The sequence below is a fragment of the Spea bombifrons genome, chromosome 7 (genome assembly GCF_027358695.1).
Source record: "Spea bombifrons isolate aSpeBom1 chromosome 7, aSpeBom1.2.pri, whole genome shotgun sequence".
NCBI classification, from domain to species: domain Eukaryota; kingdom Metazoa; phylum Chordata; class Amphibia; order Anura; family Pelobatidae; genus Spea; species Spea bombifrons.
Window position 1 is genome coordinate 19,927,007 of NC_071093.1, and position 21,777 is coordinate 19,948,783.

The 21,777-nt window shown below is 40.0% G+C and overlaps 1 protein-coding gene across 1 annotated transcript in view; it reads right to left on the bottom strand.

Moving 5' to 3' along the window:
- MAIP1 (matrix AAA peptidase interacting protein 1) overlaps positions 1-21,777 on the bottom strand; it is a 70,065-nt gene that overhangs the window by 40,347 nt on the left and 7,941 nt on the right. Inside the window, exon 2 of the mRNA XM_053472284.1 lies at positions 7,330-7,401. Coding sequence (XP_053328259.1) covers positions 7,330-7,401 — 72 coding nt within the window. The remainder of the gene's footprint in view (positions 1-7,329; positions 7,402-21,777) is intronic.

The following is a 21,777-nucleotide window of genomic DNA, read 5'->3' on the forward strand; positions in this document are numbered from 1 at the left end:
GCCTGTCGTTAACGTATAAACGCAGGTACTGCTTAAGCGTTTGGTTGGTTCGTTCAGTTTGTCCATTGGACTGTGGATGATAGGCAGACATAAGATGAATGCGAATGCCTAGCTTAAGGCAGAGAGCTCTCCAGTACCGGGAAATGAATTGTGGACCCCTGTCAGATACCACGTGAAGAGGAAAGCCATGTAACCGAGCCACTTCCTTGATGAATATATCAGCCAGTTGGGAAGCCGTGGGGAGCCGTGGCAGGGCGACGAAGTGGGCTTGTTTAGAGAATCGGTCGATAACCACGAGAATGGTGTTATATCCTTGAGAGACAGGGAGATCAACGATGAAGTCCATAGCAACGTGGGTCCAAGGGGCCTTGGGCACGGGGAGCGGTAACAAGAGGCCAGGAGGGCGAGTACGTGGAGACTTGTGATGGGAACATTGAGAACAAGCCGTGATATACGAGTGGATGTCGCGAGACATGGAAGGCCACCAAAATGTCTTGCGGAGTAGATATTCCATTTTACGGGAACCAGGGTGACCAACGAGAGAGGGGTTGTGTCCCCATCGTAAGACCTCAGTGCAGTACCGCTGCGGAACGTACAGGCGACCGGAAGGAGGTTTTTGGGACGACGTGATATGTGCTTGATGTAAACGGATCTTGGACATCACTGCGGAAGACAGAAGGGAAATGATGCGTGTAGGTGGGATGATGGGTTCATCGTGACAGACATCGTGCTGGTTCTCAAATTGGCGTGAAAGGGCATCCGCTTTGGTATTTTGCGGTCCAGGCCGATATGTCATCACGTAGTTAAACCTCGTGAAGAAGAGAGCCCATCTCGCTTGACGAGGATTCATGCGACGCGCGCTTTCGATTTATTGTAGATTTTTATGGTCTGTCATGACCACGATGAGTTGTTTGGTACCCTCGAGGAGGTGTTGCCACTCCTCGAATGCGAGCTTGACCGCAAGTAGTTCCCGGTTCCCCACATCGTAATTGCGCTCTGCGGGTGAAAACCTTTTAGAATAGAAGGCACACGGCAGACACTTGGAAGTGGTAGGGCTCCGTTGTGAGAGGACGGCACAAGCGCCGGTTTCTGATGCATCAACCTCTAGGATATATTGAAGAGCAGGGTCAGGACGTTGCAGAATCGGAGCTGACACGAAAGCATGTTTAACCGAGTGAAAGCTTTGATGGCTTCGTCCGGCCACGTCTTTGGGTTGGCCCCCTTCTTGGTAAGTGCTGTAATGGGGGCCGCGATGCTGGCGTAGTTGCGAATGAAGCGCCGATAATAATTCGCAAACCCGACGAAGCGTTGTACTGCTTTTAATGTCCTGGGAACCGGCCAGGCTGTGATCGCTTTCAACTTCTCAGGGTCCATTTCTAGGCCCTTAGCCGAGATGATGTAACCAAGGAAAGGTAGGCTGGTTTTTTCGAAGGCACATTTCTCGGCCTTGGTGTAGAGACCATTCTCTCTTAAACGTTGTAATACTGAACGGAGGTGTTTACGGTGGGTAATGATGTCCGGAGAAAACACGAGGATGTCATCAAGGTAAACTATCACATGTGAGAGGAACATGTCCCGGAAAACGTCGTTCACGAATGTTTGAAACACGGCTGGTGCGTTGCAGAGACCGAAGGGCATTACTAGATATTCGTAATGGCCAAATCTGGTATTGAATGCAGTTTTCCACTCGTCATTTCGTTTTATCCGTATAAGATTGTAGGCCCCTCTTAGGTCCAATTTAGTGAATATGGTTGCTCCTTTTATTCGATCATAGATCTCTGTTATCAGAGGAAGAGGATATCTGTTTTTTATTGTGATGCCGTTGAGGCCTCGGTAGTCGATACAGGGTCGAAGAGAGCCTTCCTTTTTGGAGACGAAAAAGAAGCCGGCACCAGCTGGAGATGAGGATGGCCGTATGAAGCCTCTCCAAACTCTCTTTTATGTATTGCTCAAGCGCTTTATTCTCGGGTTCAGATAACGGATAGGTACGCCCTCGCGGAGGTGTGGTACCGGGTAACAAGTCAATAGCACAGTCATATGGTCTATGCGGGGGAAGACATTCAGCTTGTTTTTTCGAGAAAACATCGAGATATTCCCAATAGTGTTTAGGAAGAAGCTTGGGATCGGTTGGAGTGATCTCCAGAACCACATTAACACGTTGACAAGGGATGGAACATAGTTGATGGCAACTGTCGCTCCAAGCCAGGATCTCTCCTTTTCTCCAATCTATGCGGGGATTATGCGATCTGAGCCAGGTGTAGCCCAAGATGAGGGGAGCGTGAGGAGACTGGATGACTTCAAAAGAAATGTCCTCTTTATGTGTTGCTCCGATATGCATAGTGAGTGGCAGGGTCTCTTGTGTAACTACCCCAGAGCCTAACAGGGTACCGTCCACAGTGGTAACCACGGAAGGAGACCGCTTGATACGCAGAGGAACCCGGTGCTGCAGGGCCCAACACTTATCGAGGAAAACCCCAGCCGCCCCAGAGTCAATGAAAGCTTGGGTGACCACAGAGTGGTCTTTCCACCTAAGCGTAACCGAGAGCAACATTCGTGAAGGAGGAGAAGTGGTGGATGGGCTTAGGGGTTCTCCTCCTTCTGACCCTAAGCCTTGTCGTTTCCCGGACGTGTGGGACAGGGTCGCAGATAGTGACCTGTTTGGCCACAATAAAGACATAGTCCTAGATTCCTTCTCCTAGTTTTCTCGGCTTCTGACAAACGGCGTATTGTGCCAATCTCCATGGGTTCCTCAGTGGGGGTGTTGGCCCCCTGAGGTGCAGATGGGAAAGGTTGAGAGGCGTACGGACGAGGACGTCTGATCCGTTCTTTTTCCAGGTGTCGCTCTTGTATGCGTTTGTCTATGCGTAAGCAGAGTGTGATGAAATCCTCTAAATCAGGCGGTGGCTCATGGAGCGTCTTTAAGCTTCTCGTTTAAGCCCTTCCGATAAGCAGCCCGTAAGGCTCCGGCGTCCCACTGCAGTTCACAGGCGAGTGTCCGGAACTCGATGGTATACTGGCCGAGGGTTTTGTGTCCTTGTTGTAGTTCTAGAAGGGACGTCTCGGCGGTCTCACGGCGGCCGGGTGTGTCAAAGACCGACCGTAGTGCCCCCATGAAGGCTGGACAGTCCTCAAGGAGTTCGGACCCCTGTTCAATCAGAGGAGACGCCCAGAGCAAGGCCTCGCCCTTAAGCAGTGATATAATGAAGGCCACTCGTTTGGAGTGGGAACGGAAGGCCTGTGGGTGGTTACGAAAATGAAGTAGACATTGGTTCAAGAACCCTCTACATTCTTTAGGAACACCCGCAAACTTGTCCGGTAACGGTAGACGAGCAGTGGCTCCCTGTTCTTCGGGACTGGGATCCCTGGGAGCAAAAGGTGTGCGTGTTGATGGCGTGACCGTTAGGGACCTTATGAGGTCTGTCATGGTGTCCATCTTTTGTGCCAGTGACTGTAGTTGAGATGAGTGGGAAGCAAGCAACTGATCTTGCAATTCTTGCCTGGAGTGGATGTTGGCCATCTTCGCGGGGTCCATGTTTGGCCCGTTCAATATGTTAAGTCGGGACCAGACAACACCAGTAGCGGACCCACAATGCAGAGACGGGCTGGGTACAGCACTATACAGTCCAAGGTCGTGGCAGGCAGCACAGGAGCAAAGTCCCATAAACAATCCAAGGTCGGGGCAGGCAGCACGGTAGCGAAGTCCAGTAAACAATCCAAGGTCTGGGCAGGCAGCACGGTAGCGAAGTCCAGTAAACAATCCAAGGTCGGTACACGAAAAGGCAAGGCAAAGTAAACACACCCAGAGTACATATAGAGCTCATTGAACGGGCATAGATAGAAGTCAGGGGAAAGTTTAAATAAGAACAAGGCGGGACAAAACGAACAGGGGACCAATGGGAGAGGAGTGACGTCACTGCGTCCGGCGCCAAAAAATGGCGCCGGAAAAACAAACAAAACAAGTGCTAAACCCGCGAGTATCGCGGGTCTCGCACTACTTAGTAGATCGGGAGCGCCGCGAGCATGCCGCAGCACCTCGCTTATTACTCTGCGAGTGCTGCCGGCATGTCGCGGCAGCTCCCGCAACAGAGTCTTGTGAGCGACTCACGGAGGTTCGTATAGACGAATGCGACCGCCCTGAACGCGCTGCGTCTATACACACGCCCCTCCGTGTGCGTGTAGTACACACGTCACTCGGAGAGGGCGTGCGTCTGTAGACGCGAGCGCGCCACCCACCCGCGATCGACCGTCGCGGGACAGCGACGGAGCCGGTAAGCGTAACACATGGTGCTGAAAGTAGGGCTGCAACTAACGATTATTTTAATAATCGATTAGTTGGCCGATTATTTTTTCAATTAATCGATTAATCGGATAAAAAAATACATTATTTTAAATTGAAGAAAAATTGCAATAAAAAATGTACAATTTACACTTTCATCTCTTTATTGCAATGGCCTCTCTCTATTCACCTTCTTATTTTACTGACATAATAATAAAAGCTACAAGAACCCAAACAGTGTTTCTCAAACTAGGTTTTAATACAAAGTTATAAGTAAATATTAATTCATATGTTAACTATTTTTCATATTTAATAAAAACTGAGAAAAAAGCATTGTTTATGCACATCTGACCCCCAGCTTGCCACTCTGCCCCATATATGCCTTATACCTCTTATATGCCAGATTCCACTGTGCCCCCTGATATACCACTGTGCCCCCTGATATACCACTGTGCCCCTGATATGCCTTATACTCCTTATATGCCAGTGATATGCAACTGAGCCCCCTGATTTACCTTTTACCCCCTGATATGCCTTATACCCCCTATATGCCCTGAAATTCATAATACCCCCCATACACCACTATAACTCACCCATACACCACTCTGGCTCCTCCCCCTCCCATACACCACTCTGGCTCCTCCCCCTCCCATACACCACTCTGGCTCCTCCCCCTCTCATAATCCACTCTGCCTCCTCCCCCATCCCATACACCACTCTGCCTCCTCCCATACATCACTTTGGCTCCTCCCCTCCCATACACCACTCTGGCTCCTCCCATACTCCACTCTGCCTCCTCCCCCACCCATACATCACTTTGGCTCCTCCCCCTCCACATACTCCACTCTGCCTCCTCCCCCCTCCCATACTCCACTCTGCCTCCTGTGAACCTCCGTTGCTGACAAGACACCAGGGAGCCGGGTAGAGAGGCAGAGTGGCGTATGGGAGGGGGAGGAGCCAGAGTGGTGTATGGGAGGGTGGCTCCCATACACCCCTCTGACTCCTCCCCCCTCCCATACATCACTCTGCCTCTCTACCCGGCTCCATTACTGACAGGCACTTTCCCTGCAGCTTCATAGAAGCCTCAGCATAAGTGAAGGGCAGTAACTGAGTCTGTCTGTGCGATGCAGACCCTCACCGGCTGACAGAGAGGATGATTCTCTGTCAGCCGGTGGGGGTCTGCATCGCACAGACAGACTCCGTTACTCACCTTCACTTACGCTGAGGCTTCTATGAAGCTGCAGGGAAAGTGCCTGTCAGTAATGGAGCCGGGTAGAGAGGCAGAGTGATGTATGGGAGGGGGGAGGAGGCAGATGGGAGGGGGGGGAGAGACGGAAGTGAGAGACCGGCCAACAGAAGAATCCAGGTCTCCTGCAGCGTTGCGGGTGATCTGGATTCTAGTGTTATAATCCGATCTCTGTTTGAGGTCGGATTATATAAGGAGAGGAGTTTTTCCAGAGCATTTGCTCTGAAAAAAACCTCTTTTTATAATCGATAAAAATCTATTCGATTAATCGATAATGAAAATCGGTGACAACGATTTTCATTATCGATTATTATCGATTTTATCGATTAGTTGTTTCAGCCCTAGCTGAAACTACCGTATTTGCTCGATTATAAGACGAGGTTTTTTTCAGAGCAAATGCTCTGAAAATACCCCTCGTCTTCTAATCGGGGTCGTCTTCTAATCAGACCTCAAATAGAGGTCTGACTAGGAGACTAAGATCCAGATCCCCCGCACCGCTGCAGGGGACCTGGATCCTCCTGTCTCACCCCCCCCCCATCATACACACACTTACTGGTGCTTCCTGCTGTATTGCCGGGGCAGCGGGTTGACGTCTACGCGATTCGCGTAGACAACGTCCGCTGCAGCCGGAAGGAGGTGTGGCTAGCAGCGGGGGTTGTCTGCGTCCGTCGCGTAGACCTTCCCCGACTGTCAGAGATCAGAGTTCCCCGCACCGGTGCGGGGAACTCTGATCTCTGACAGCCGGGGAAAGTATACGTGACGGACGCATACAAACCCCCGCTGCCAACTCCACCTCCTTCCGGCTGCAGCGGAAGGCGACGTCAACCCGCTGCCCCGGCTGTAAGCACCGGTAAGAGAGGGCTGAGAGGGGAGAGAGGGGAGAGAGGGGTGAGAGAGGGGGAAGGGGGGGAGAGAGGGGGGAGAGAGTGTGTGTGTGTGTGTGTGTGTTAGTTAAATGGGGGTATAGTGTTTGTGTGTGTTAAATGGGGGCATAGGGAATTTCTGGAGTGGCGTTAAGGAGGCATTTAATAGAGCACTCTCCCTCCTGAAATGCCTTATACCTCCCTATATGCCACTCTGCCCCATAATATGCCTTTTAACCCCCTAATTGCCAGAGTGGCATACAGGGGTATAAGGCATTTCTGGAGGCAGAGTGCTCTATACAATGCCTTTTAACTCCCTTAATGCCACTCTGCCTCCTGAAATGCCTTATACCTCCCTATATGCCACTCTGCCCCATAATATGCATTTTAACCCCCTAAATGCCAGAATGGGATATAGGGGTATAAGGCATTTCTGGAGGCAGAGTGGCACATAGGGGGTCAAAAGGCATACCATGGGGCACAGTGGCATATAGAGGGTTAAAAGGCATATCATGGGCCACAGTGCCATATTGGAGTGGCAAGCCTGGGGGCAGATGTGCGTAACTGGGGGACAGGTTGGAAAATACAAGAAATAAAAACAAAAAAAATATTTTTCTCAATCATAGCTTTTATTAAAAAAAATAGTTTACATGAATTAACATTTACTGGTAAAACTTTTTTCCTTTGGGGTCGTCTTATATTCAGGCTTTTTCTTTTTTCCTAAGTTAATATTCAGATTTTGGGGGGTCGTCTTATAATCGAGCAAATACGGTATTAACTCCCAGGAAGCTGTTTCTGGATGTGACTGAGGTTTTAAAACTTCCACCAACATGTGAAAACTTACCAAATTAACACCAAGCTGCCATCTGGTAAGCTAGAAATAAAAACAGTTATTTATAAGAATTATTAATTTATGTTTTGGACATGGTTCCCATAAACCTTACCTCATGAGTTACAAGATTTTCTAGAGCTTCATATCTCCCTTCAGACATTAGGCCAGAAACAAGAATGAAAGCCTGAAAGGAAAAAGGCATCTAAATTAAAAATATAAAATTAATTTAGATTAAAACAAATTACATAAAACTTTGGCAGTAGTAAATAACTCAATCCTCAGAGACAAGCTATACCAACCCAAACATTACACAGACAATTTTTTTTTTTTTCTGTTATCGACCAACATCTTAAAATATTTATTAGAGGTTTAATATAGGAGTAGTTACTTTTGGATCTAAAGTACTGACCAACCCTATACCTAAATATGCCAACGATGACTTGAGGCAACCTACTGTTGTTCCAAAAATAGTTGAAAAGATTATATTGTAAAGCACATTTTGACAATTTTATACATTTGTATGAGCTATTTTTTTTTAGTTTTTGTACCCAACATGACCAAGGCCTGTTTAACCCCTTTGTGACAATGGCTGATTTTTTTTTTGTACCCTTCGTGACAATGTTAACATTTCTGCTGTGATTATTTTAATGGTATCATATAATTTACTATAAAAAAAGTATAAAATATGGTGACAAATTTAGAATAAAAGGACTTTAACTTGAAAAAACATTTACTCATCTATAAAAGCTAATGAAAAAACCTGCTAGATTCTACTATATGTCCAATGTTTTTATTCATTTTTTTCTGTACATTATGGGACAATAAGTCCAAGTAGCTTTTTGCTATTTCAAAACCCTTTTTTCCGAACCTGGAAATTCTTCCCCCATGTGCTGTTTCGGCTATCTTTGAAGCCGGAGAGACACTGAAGTGTTTGGCTTAGTATATCGTGATAGGGGTTTTGCTGCATTATTGTCAATGTCTGTCTCAATGTATAGTGATAGGGATTATGCTGTACCACCATCAATGTGTGAGTCAGTATATATCGATAACAGTTATGCTGTACCACCGTCAATGTCTGCGCCAGTATATAACGATAGAAGCTATGCAGTTTTAAAGTGTGTGTGTGTGTGGGGGGGGGGGGTGTTGGGGTGCCACATACAGGATCCGCCCCAGGTGCCAAATACTCTAGGTATGCCCCTGGATAAAGCTATTGAATTATAAGGTGTACTTAGATGTTCACACGTGTCTTCTCCATTTTGGCTTTATTTTTGTTGAATAAATCAGAACTCAGTGTAATATGTTATGTGTTGTTCATCTGAGGTTGTATTTACCTAATTTTAGACCTGCCAAGGAACAAATAATTGTTATGTCCTGATAAGAAAACCATAGAATTAAAAGGAAGGTGGACTTTCTTTTTCACATGACTATAATATATATATATATTTTCTACAGTATTATAACTGTACCAGTGTATCACTATCTCAAAAATGGTTAACAGTCACAAAAGGAGAGAAAAATTACTGCCAAGGCTAGACTGCTAAATAGTTTTTCCAAAATAACTAAAAAAACATTCTAATCTTACTCCATAGAAACAAACCTCATCTTATATAAAGGAAAAATACCTGTTTGGCATATTTGAATCTTTAACAATATAATTACTGATGCCTGTTGATTGTCTCCAAAAGGCATACAGCCTTTCAAGATGGTGAATATGATCACACCTAGGAGCGGTAGAATGGGGCCTGTGACGGACCGACCAGGGGCCTCAGGTTGTCCCTCTCCACCAAGAGCGACTTCTCCCTTCAGGACAATAATTCCTCGCAATCCGTCGGCAATATACCCAAGCAAAGTAAAGGGATATCACTATCCAGTACCCAAATAACCAGGCAAGACTAGTCTTTAGGTACAACAATAGGAGAACTGATTTATTTTAGACACAGACGGCTTGATGTATCCAGCAAAACACACATTAACATAAAACAAGATACTGGGATACAAACCGCCCCCTTAATCTGCCTCCCAGAGACAACAGGGGCAGTAAAGGGATTAACAATATAAAACGACACAGACACCACTAAAATAAGGAATACACATTGTCTTGATTAGATTATCTCCCAGACCTTAGTGTGCTGTGTGTAAACGGTTAGGAAAATAAGGCAATAATAAAATACATTTTTATTAATAACATACAAAAGGGCTTCATGTCACTGGATAACGTTAACTGAGGGGTAGGGCGACTCTAGGAACCATCACAGTCCCAAAATGCAGGAACCCCAAATCTGTTTCCGAGCTCCACAGTCTTTAGAGTCTCTTATGATTTGGATAACGTGGCACTCCTTACCAGGGGCCATAGTCTGTAGGAAGGAGGCTGGCACTCAGTCCCCTCTAGGAGCCCATGGCACGGAGGCTTCCGTGACAGGGCCCCTACATTTTTCTTGGTGTTGCTGAATGCCTGGATATCAAGGCATTGCAGCAAAACCAGCTGAGGGAAGAAAGCAATAGTTGATCATGTTTTTTGCTCTTCTAACCTCCTATGACAGAACTAGCATTGTAGGGAGAAGGGAGGACGTCACTGCACCAGAGCTGAAGCTTAGATACACAGCGTGGCTATTGTCCTGAAAAGGACAGTAACGTATCATAGCAGCCCACCCCAAGCATCAGACAACACTCATGTTGAGGTGAAAACAGGACTCGGTTTATTGGGAAAACACACAGTTTTACATACAGTCCAACAACTCCTGAGGGAGCAGCGACGATCCCGGGGTACCGATGGATAGCTCGGGGTCCTTAGAATATTCTGTCCAAAAAGCGATCCGCTGTGGGGACCCCGAGCGGTAGCAGACTGCGAAATAGCCGGGCGTGTGTTCCGTAACTGTGTTGGCTGACCCCCCGCTCTCCTGGAAGTCACAGCGACTGGGGATTCATAGGAGGCTCCCTCTCCGAACCACCTTTGGTCTGTACCCCACCATCTGCGTGCGAACGCCACGAAAGAGCACTCTGGTGGGGTCACTGGTGTCCTGGTTATGAGGGGTTAAAGTCCATGGACAATTGCTCGGGTCCTACCCGAGAACAGTTCCAGAGGATTATGGTCAGGACCCAGTCAGGCAAAAGGGCATGTGATACACTGGGGATACAACAGGGAAAACAAGAAACACACATAAACCCCCTCCCAAAATGCAGGAACCCCAAATCTGTCCGAGCCAGAAACGTGGCACTCCGCACTATGGCCCATAGTCTGTAGGAAGGAGACTGGCACTCAGTCCCCTCCAGGGACCCATGGCACTGGTGCTTCTGTGAAAACTTGTTTTTCCCTCAGAAATCTCATGGTGCTGCCACAACCACAAGGGATTCTGGGTAGCCGCATGCAAATAAGGTAAAAGAAAAAATGTCGGTGCGCTAAGCTAGTCACAGGCTCAAATAATACAAATGTATAATACGAGGCCTACCAAACAGATGCTTTGTGTGCCCACTATGTAGGAGGTGAGAGTAGGTTCTCACCCTATTGAGAGTGTGCCTTGTCATGGCGGGTGAGCTTAATTATGCTTTGGCCAATTCATATAACCACCAAAACCTCTCATTTATATTATGTTTATATATTTGTTGCCAACTTTATTAGGGTAAGAAGCTCAGACAGTTTTTGTTTTTTGCATGCAAATAAGGTCAACAACATGTATATAGTGGATATGGAGGCAAAAGGTGATCATTGTTGACCTTTTTGCATGTACCTTTTCTGAGGGAAAAACAAGCCTTCTGGCTTGTCTGGTGTCTGTAGATGAGTGACTAATATTGCTTCTACTAATAAATAAATAAATACACACATAAATATATACACACACACACACACACACACACTTGCCACTTTTGCTTCCAGAACTAACTCCATTTTTCTACACTGTGCTGGAAGCACTCCTCAGAGATTTTGATGGCATCACACAGGTGCTGCAGGTTGGTCTGCACATCCATGATGCAAATCTCTCATTTCACATCCCAAAGGTGCTGTATTGGATTGAGACCTGGTGACTGTGGAGGCCATTGGAGTACAGTATTTCCCCATGTATAAGACGCACCTTAATTTTGCGGCCCAAAAATTACACTTCTATCATGCCCAGGTTCCAGGATGAGTGTGATGTTAGCTGTGCTGGAATCTGGGTATGCCTGGGCATGATAGGAGTGTTATTGCTGTTAGCAATCATGTATATTTAATATAACAATCACACTCCTATCATGCACAAGCAGCCAACGCATGCACATCACTTTCAGTCTCCCTGTGCCCTGCCCCCCCACTTACACATCCATGCTATCACACACACACATATTACCGTATTTGCTCGATTATAAGACGACCCTGATTATAAGACGACCCCCCAAAATCTAAATATTAATTTAGGAAAAAAACAAAAAGCCTGAATATAAGACTACCCTATAGGAAAAAAAAGTTTTACTAGTAAATACGAATTCATGTAAACAATTTTTTCATATTTAATAAAAGCTACGATTGAGAAAAATATATATTTTTTTATTTCCTTTTATTTGCCACTCTGCCCCATGATGTGCCTTTTAGCCCTCTATATGCCACTCTGCCTCCAGAAATGTCTTATGCCCTCCTATATGCCACTCTGCCCCATGATATGCCTTTTAACCCCCTATATGACAGAGTGGCATATTGGGGGTTAAAGGGCATTTCTGGAGATATATATAACTGCTAACAGCAATCAAACTCCTATCAAGCCAAGGCAGCCAGTACATGCTGGAACCTGGGGATGATAGGAGTTTGAGTACAGCCTCCCTATGCCATGCTACCACAAACCACAAACATTTAAATACTCATTCATTCCATTAATCACACATACACACACACACACTCTCAAAACCCCCACCCCCTTACCTGAACTGCAGATCTCCCACTCGCAGACTTCTGCAGGAGCCCGGCTGTGCGAGCAACTTCTCTGGCCCCGCCCCCAGAGGAAGGAGGGGGAGGCAGAATTATGTGACACTCTGCTAGCTTCCTGCTGCTAATAGAAGAGACGCTGCTCGGGATCAAAGCACCGGTAAGCAGCCTGGCCCCAGCAGACATTTGTTTGAGGTCTAATTAGAAGAAGACCTCGATTATAAGACGAGGGGTATTTTTCAGAGCATTTGCTCTGAAAAAAACCTCGTCTTATAATCGAGCAAATACAGTAATTCATTTCCCCATTCACGTAGACTACATTGGGTATTCTGGGTTTTAAACTCTAACTTTAACCCTTTCAGGACCGGGTTGTTTTTGGGTTTTTTTACCATGTTTGCACTAAAGGACCGGAGCAGTTTTTGTGACTTTGCTATGACTTTATTCAACTCTGATTGCCCACTAACTCATTTAGTGCCCCCACACATTATATATAGGTTTTTCAGCACAAGTAGGGCTTTCTTTTGAAATAATAATTATATATAAACCATCATTTAGTATGAAAAATATCTAAAAATGTGGGGAAATATTTTCAGTTTCACCTATAAAAACTATATATAACCAGTGCAAATGGAAAAAAACTCCAAAAGTGTTTTTAGGTATTTGTCCTGTTTTTTGGAACACCACGTATGTCTGGTATTTTCATTTATTTTGTCACTTACAAGGTTAAATATGAATGACGAGCATCGCTGTTTCTAAACAAGATTTTTTTTTTTAAAAACGTGGTATGCTGAGAATTGCGCCCCAATAGCGTCCAGAAAAGCTGCTAAACAAAAGTATATATTTTTTGAATGATGACATCCCAAAGTATTTTACTTGGGACATTTTAACCATTTAAGTGCCAGTCTGTCCTAAACATTGCAGTAAAATGTCATTTTTTTTCATTTTTAACAAACCCATTCTATCCAAACACAGTATTTCAGTATTTTTTTCCCCCCTGGTTACATGAAATTACTGAAACAACTTGATTTGTATTCAGAAACAGCCCCTGAGTACAGGTATACCCCATATACATGGGTAGGGCATGTCTGTTAGGCAATGCGGGTTCAAAATTGGAACACGGGCATTACAGTTTTCAAACATGGAATTTTGACTGATCCGTTTGTTGGGTCCAGGTCTCATTTGAGACACGCTAGATGTCCCATATTTCATTTTAACCCCCTAAAACTATATATTTCCAAAAACTAGACAGCTCAGGGAATCTAGTTAGGGGCATATCGACCTGTCCCACTCAGCTGATTCGGCACAAGCACCTTCCAAAGTGAGCCTAACAAAAAAAAAGAGTGGATGTGTGATAGAACAAAATAGGTCTTGATTTGTGTTCAGTAACACCCCCCTAATTCAGCAATACTTCACATGCATATTGAGAGTGTAAACCCCAGGGAGATGCTAAGTGTGGCATTTGGGTACAGGTGCTAACCAGATCGTAAATATGGGTCCCTGGGGTGGAGCAATTGGAGAGCAGGGTGGGCCAATGCTCCGTTCCCCCATTCTGTGGAAAATCCATGCAGGCTTTTCCAGGGGGTTAGAAGTCTGCAGGATCCGATCCGGGATTCCTATGGAGCCGGCATCAGGCACAGGTGCTGGACATTAAAAACACCTGGAGCCTGATACTCAGGGAGACTGTTGGGGGAAGAGGAAGTTTCCCTGTGCTCCCAGGGCAAGGAGAGGCCCTGAACAAGAAGACCATCCCTGAGCCAAGTGAGGCAATACCTGCCTGGACATTTTGTGTGCTGTCTGGGGGAGGTATTCCAGAGTAGGGCTGCAACAACTAATCGATAAAAATCGATAATAATCGATAATGAAAATCGTTGCCAACGAATTTCATTATCGATTAGTTGAATCGATTTTTCCTTTTCCTTTTTAAATTTTGTTTATTGGGATTTATATATAACAAAAGAGAAATACACAAAATGCAGTACATTCATCAAAATTAGACACATATGACAACTAGTGTAAAAAAATGTCAGTAAATTACATGCATATACAGGAATTTCATTAGATATATTTAAATTAATTTACACTAACAATCGAATATTTTCTGCAATTTTCATGAAAGCAAGAAAACAAGAAAAAAGAAGAAGAAAGGAAAAGAAAAGAGAAAAAAAAAAAAAAAAAAAAAAAAAAAAAAAAAAAAAATTATTGGAGCCGAGGGTATTTGTAATATTTGAGATGTATACTAAAGATTATTTAATTTTAGGATCCAGTCCTCATAGATTGATGTTCTTTTGTGGAGAGTCTGGTTAATCCAGCCTAAGCCTTTTTCCATATGTATTTGGTATAATAATTGGTTTTTAAATTGTATCCAGGAGAAAATGTGATCTTGTTTCCATTGCTTAGCAATCAAAATTTTTGCGGCAGTTACGAAGTGAATTATTAATATTGCCTTCTCCTTAGAGAGATTAACGGGAAGTATGTGTAGAAGGGCAATTTCTGGAGATTTATTTATCTTACATTTGGAGATTTTAGTAAAAGAATCGAAAACCTTATCCCATATCGCACTGATCATATTACATGTCCACCAAATATGTATATAATTGCCTTTTTCTCTGTTACATCTCCAGCACTTATCTGAAGTTCCTGGAAACATAGCACATATTCTCGAAGGAGTAAAATACCAATAGTTTATCACTTTGAAAAAATTCTCTCTTAAAGAAATTGAGTGTATAGTGCTATAGGTTATAGAGAAAGCATTTTGCCAACTTTTTTTTGTAATCGGTATTCGAGTTGCTTTGGACCATCTTGAAATAATGTTAATAGGGTCCACTTCCTCTTTATTTTTTAGCATTTCACATATTTTAGTCAATATTTTCTTAATTTTTTTACCATTCAATATGCTACTCAGATTAGCCGGTTCGTTTCTGCACAGTGAAGATTTTAAGAAATTTTTTAATCTCAGATAAGGAAATATTTCTGTCGATGGTAATTTATATTGTTGAACTAATTGGGCGAAAGGTTTTATAGAGTCTTCAGACAAGATATCTGTAAGATTCGTTATACCTAGTCTTTCCCACTTCTTCAAAGATATATCTGGAAGATTAAGTTCTATTATGTTCAATCCAGCATTATGTAATATTTTATCTTTTAAGCCAAGCTTTTTCTTGATTTTAAACCATTGGTGCATTATATCTTTAATAATGGTATTACTACCTGTATGGAGTTTTACATTCAATTTCGATTGAAATTCCCATATTCCTGTATTTAAGTTTTTAATACCTGAAAGGTATTGTTCTATTTTATACCATGGTTGAATGACACTTATATCTAATTGTGTATTATAAATGTGTAATGTCATACATGCCTCGTATGCGCGTACTATTTTCGGATAGTTTAGACCACCTCTGTTCGTTTTTTGTGCTAAAAGATTTATTCCCAATCTTGGTTTTTTTCCCTTGTTAATAAATTTATTAAAGGCAGTTTGGATCATATTTAACCAAGGGACAGGCATAATTAAAGGAAGATGTCTAAAGAGGTACACCCATTTGGGTAAAATATATGCGTTTATTATGTTAATTCTACCAACCCAAGAGTTCAAGGTATTTTTCCAATTATTTAACATATAATTAGTTTCTTTAATACATGACAGGAAATTTCTTTCCATCAGATTTTCTACTTTTTTTGTTAGTTTAAGACCTAAATAATTTAGCTCCTGTGATACTTCTTTAAAATTGTATTCTTCTTGTATTGTATGTTTAATTTGTCCTGGAGTATTTAAATAAAGTATTTCTGATTTACCTATGTTTAATTTGTAATTTGAAACTTCTGCGTATTTATTTATAGTTTCCAAGATTTCTTTGATAGATTTAATTGGGTCTTCTACAGTCAGTAAGATATCGTCCGCGTATAAACAGATTTTTAGCTCTTCTTGTTTACAAGACGTACCTTTTATCTTTTGATTTAACCTTATTAAAGATGCTAAAATCTCTATAGTTAGAATGTATAACATTGGGGACAGCGGACATCCTTGTCGTGTACCATTGTTAATATAGAACCAATTCGATTTTATGTCCTGGCCCACAATTCGACCAGTTGGTTTTGAGTATAGAGCTTTAATTGCCATAAGGAAATTTCCTTCTATACCGTAGGAACGACATGTTTGGAACATAAAGTTCCAGTTAATGCGGTCAAACGCTTTTTCAGCGTCTAAAGCCAGTAAGCAGATTTGTCTAGTCTCTACATTAGCCAGGTCAATAATATCAATGAGTCGTCTTACGTTGTTATAAGTGTATCTATTAGGAACGAATCCTATTTGATCTGGATGTATTAATATAGTGATTACCTGTTTCAGTCTATCTGCTAGTATACCTGAAAATAGTTTCATGTCGACGTTTATAAGGGAGATTGGTCTATAATTGGTAATAATTTCCGCATTTTTATTTGGTTTAAGTATCGGGATAATATTGGCTCTTAGTAGTTCCTCCGGAGCCTGTCCTTTATTCATTAATTCATTAAATAAGGCAGTTAGGTATGTCACAATCTCCTGATTAAATGTTTTATAAAAAAGTTCACTAAATCCATCTGGACCTGGACTTTTATTGTTTTTACTCTTAGCTATTATCTTAGCGACTTCAGACTCTACTATAGGTTTATTTAATTGCTTTATTTGTTCTATATTCAATTTAGGTATAGGTATAGTTTTCAGATAGTCATGAATTTCTTCAGCATTAGTGTTATTATTCAAATTGTATAAATTAGCATAGTACCTATTAAAGGCTTGACCTATGGATTCTGGAGAAGTGTATGTCTTATTATTTTCTACAATTTTATATATGCGCTTATTGGCTTGTTTTTTCTTGAGCCTATTAGTTAGTATTTTATCCACTCTGTTGTTTTTAAAATACCATTTTTGTTTTAATTTTTCCAGATTTCTACTAATTTTGTCAAATTCCAGATCTTTTATTTTTGCTTTTAGTTGTTGGATCTTATTTGATCTAAATTTAGTTGGTGATAATTTATTTGATTTAGTGAGATCATATAAATTAATATATAAAGTGGATAATTCTGGGCCTCTTTTACTATTTTCTTGTTTACCTATTTTGATGAGATAACCCCGGACCACACTCTTAAAAGCGCACCATAATGTAGATCGAGATATTAATTTATCGTCATTTTCTTGAAAATATAGATCTATTAATCTTTTTAAAGATTGAATATGACATTGTTTGTTCAGAATGGAGTGGTTTAATCTCCAATCTTTCGAAGGAATTTTCGAATAATTAGAGAAGGTTTCACAGACAATAGCATTGTGATCTGACCATAATATGTCTTTAATAAAGATCTTTTTGGTGTAATTAATTAAGGAGCAATTTCCAATCATTAGGTCAATACGCGCATACGAGGCATGGGGTGCAGAGAAATGAGTAAACTCCTTCAGCATAGGGTTAAAAACCCTCCAATTATCATATAAATTATTTTTTTTAAGAAACTGACATAGACGTTTAGCCGATCTTATTATTCTTTGATCCATAATCTCACCTCTTCTTAAGATTTTGTCCATACTAACTTCTGGAATTGAATTAAAATCTCCTGCCATAATTAAGACTCCTCTGATATATTTTTCTGCTTTTTCAAACAGCTCTTCTATAAATCTAATTGGATTCTTATTTGGGGCATATAAATTGATTAAGGTATATAATTGGTCCTCTATTTTACAGACCATTATAATATATCTAGCTTCTTTATCAGTATCTTTAAATAGGATTTCAAATTTAATGCCCGTAGAGACAATAATAGCTACTCCTCTCTTTTTTTTAAACTGTAGGGAAGAGGTAATGACACTTGAAATTTGTCTACCCTTAATAGGGTTGTCCTGAGAGTTAAGCCAGTGAGTTTCTTGTAAGAAACATATGTCAATTTTCTCCTTTTTTAATAATTTCATTAGTGAGGTTCTTTTTTGAGGACTATTTAATCCCTGAGTATTTAAGGAAATAAAACGTACCATCTTTTTCGTTTTTCCCATTTATACCCTCGGCTCAAAAAAAAGTAAGAAAAAAACATAGAAACTAAAATATAGATACGTAGACAAGAGAAAAAATTAAAAAGGAAAAGGAAAAAGTATAACCTATTTCCGAGGGCTATGTAACACGAGGTTAGAATAGCCGAATACGGTTCCTCCCCTCTACCTGAACCGAAAATCCTGTTCCCCATACTGTAACTTATCAGTAAATGAGGCTATCATATTGCGTGGTCCCTTTGTCAGAGTTCAGGGGCAATTTAAAAGAACGTAGTCATCAGAATTGCATATAAAGTAAAAGAGATTAGTCTATAAGGTCTTCTTCATAGTATCTTATTCATTATGATATATTAAAACCAATAAATATTACTTTAAGACTATTGGTTTAAAGTGCAAGTGAAAATAAATAAATTTCATTAAATAAATCATTTCTAATAAATTATCAAACATTCATCAATACTCTTAATGTGCATTGTTCAACGTCGTGAATCATTACCTTTAGGGAAATTCTATAGTAAAAGTGCCTATCGTAAATTCAATTAAACTTTTAGCTACCTAACAGACTTTGTCTAGTCTCATATCCCTTAAAGTTTTATAGTGCGATATTAAGGGATCTTTAGTAAAGTCTCATTATATTTAACCTTCATAAATATTTATAATCTTAAATTTTTTCGCATTCTCGTTTTTTAATACAATTTATATACAGTATCTGCATCGTAGCCCAGTTCTTTTAATAAAGTGCTAATAATGAAAGTGCTTTAAAGTGCAACGAAAGGGATAGTACTATGAAGGTGTTACAGACATCACCATATATCGATTCCTTTGGTTAAATGATTTGATAGACATATATAAATATTGTATTCAATAAATAGAATAATTACTTCATCTCACTAATTTGGCACTATACAACTATCGAAGTGTAATAAATTATTATGCATATAATAAAATTTCATTAACTAATATTTTACTATCTAAATATAAAACTAAATAAATAAATAATAATATCTTAAATATTAAATACATATATTAATTCATTCTTAGTCAATATAAAAACTTTAAGTGATAATTTATAATACATGTATTAAGATTTCAGTGAATAATTCGTTACCTATTGATTATAATTGTAAATTCAGCAAATCATATATAGGTGCAACGTGCCACAAAAAAAAATAAATAAATAGCTAAATATATAAATAAGTAAATAAATATAGTTTTCAGTGATCAATTTAAATATTGGAAATACATTATCTCACTTCAAAATTTATAAAAGTGCAATAAAATTAATATAAAATAAATTAACGTGCACATATTCTAATTTCCGATAATAATTCATTTTTAAGTGATTTTGATATGAAAATACATTATTATAAAAAGAGAAGAAAAAAAAAAAAAAAAAAAAAAAAAATAAATAAATAAATAAATAAATAAATAAATGAAGTTTTCAGTGATCTATTTTTAAATATTGGAAATACATTATCTCACTTCAAAATTTATAAAAGTGCAATAAAATTAATATAAAATAAATTATCGTGCACATATTCTAATTTCCAATAATAATTCATTTTTAAGTGATTTTGATATGAAAATACATTATTATAAAAAAAAAAAAAAAAAAAAAAAAAAAAAAAAAAAGATAAATAAATAAATAAATAAAGTTTTCAGTGATCTATTTTTAAATACTGAAGTACATTATCTCACTTCAAAATTTATAAATGCAATAAAATTATTATGAAATAAATTAACGTGTATATATTCTAATTTCTAATGATAATTCATTTTTAAGTGATTTTAGTATGAGATACATTATTATATGAGAAAAAAAAAATAAAAAAAAAAAAAAAAAAAAAAAAAAAAAAAAAAAAAAAAAAAAAAAAAAACAATATGTAGAAAATTATAAAAAATGCATATTTAAATACATGATTTATCGATAGTTTTCATCACTAATTTTATCTATTAATTTGGTTAGTATCCCACCAACTTTGAGCAGATCTTATTGAATTAAAAGTAAGAGTTTGATTTCCATCGAATATCATCAGATTAGAAGCTGTATCCCACTTGTATCTAATTTGTTTTTCTCTTAGAATTTGAGTTAGATCTTTATATTGGGATCGCAAATGTCTTGTTTTCCTAGACAGATCTTGTAAAAACATTATATTTTTAAATCTAACATCCACTGCGGTGTAAGATCTTGAGGCTTGGTAAATTTTCTGTCGCACTGGAATCGATGAAAAGCGAACTATTATGTCTCTTGGGACCTCTGCTGGAATTTGTTGAGGTTTTGATATTCTATACGCTCGTTTTATTATCGGCTTCTCTTGTGTTGACTCAATGCCCATATCGTGAAATAAAGCCATGAGTTGTGGAAGAAGATCAGCCGGCCTAGTTTGCTCTGGAAGCCCCCTGATTCGAATGTTTTTACGGCGACTGGTATCTTCCATAGAGGTTATTTGAATTTCTAATTGTAGTATTTTATCTTCTGAAATTTTTAATTTGTCTGAGGTATTCTTTAGATCTAATTCCAGTTTGTCCATTTTGTTCTCTATTAAGGTCATATGTTCACCAATGGCTATCATTTTTTTAGACAATTCCTCCTGGTGGTTTTGTAATTCTAGTTTTATTTGAGTTAGTTGATGTTCCGCACAAGACTGTATGCATTGTTGCATTTTGGTTTGTGAAAATAACTCATCTTGTGTTTTTAAAGTATTTATGACTTTCTCCTGAGGAATTGTGTCTGAGTACACCTCCGAATCTTCTAATATAGAAGAAATTGTAGTGGAAATTGAGTCGTCATGAATTGTATGTTGCTTTTTAGTTAAATTTGGTGAAAATATAGAAGCTGTTTTTCTTTCTTTTTTTGGCTCAGTGTTTCTTTCCTTTCTCTTTTCCTCAGTATTTCTTCTTTGAGACATATTTTTATACTTTCTGTATCATATGTATTGTATTGGTCTCTTTTTTTCTTCTTCTTCCTTCCTCTCCTCTCTTTTTTCTTTCTCTTTCTCTTCCTCTTATGCAATTCTAATTTTGTAATGTTATATCTGCATATAATTTTCTTGTTTTTTCTTTATAAGTCTGACTGTATTTAATTGTATAATAAATTTTCGTGCCTTCGGAGGGATACTTTACATGAGTTATTTATTTTTGCTTTAACAGTGCTTCTCTTTTGTTTCCTCTTTGCCTTATCTTCTCTATAGTTCTTTGAACATTAGTTTTCCTAAACGTGAAATTAGTGTTTCACAGCATATAAATAATGTCTATCGGAGCAGTAGATATTTAATATATAGGAACTCACTACGCTCAGGATCCGGCCTCACCCGTAAAAGATCTCGAAAACACCTGTTGCTTGTAGCAGTTCTATTTAGTTATCCTGGAAGGGTGGTTTATAGCCTCTGAGTTCACTTTCGGGTCCAGTCTGCTCCCTTAGATCGTACTCTCCGTCGTTTTTTCTTTTTGGCGCTGCGATTGCAGTAGCTGCTTTCTTTCACTCAATTGTTCTCGGCACTTGAGGATTTTTAATCCCAGAAGGGAACAAAGGATTTCGGCTAGCGAACAAGAGATAGCGTCGGTTCTGTATCCGTCCGGTTTGCTTCTTAATTTAATCAAAATTGCTCTGTCTTTCGTCCGGCATCAGTCAGACATTCTCTAAGCGAGCTATGCAGAGCTTA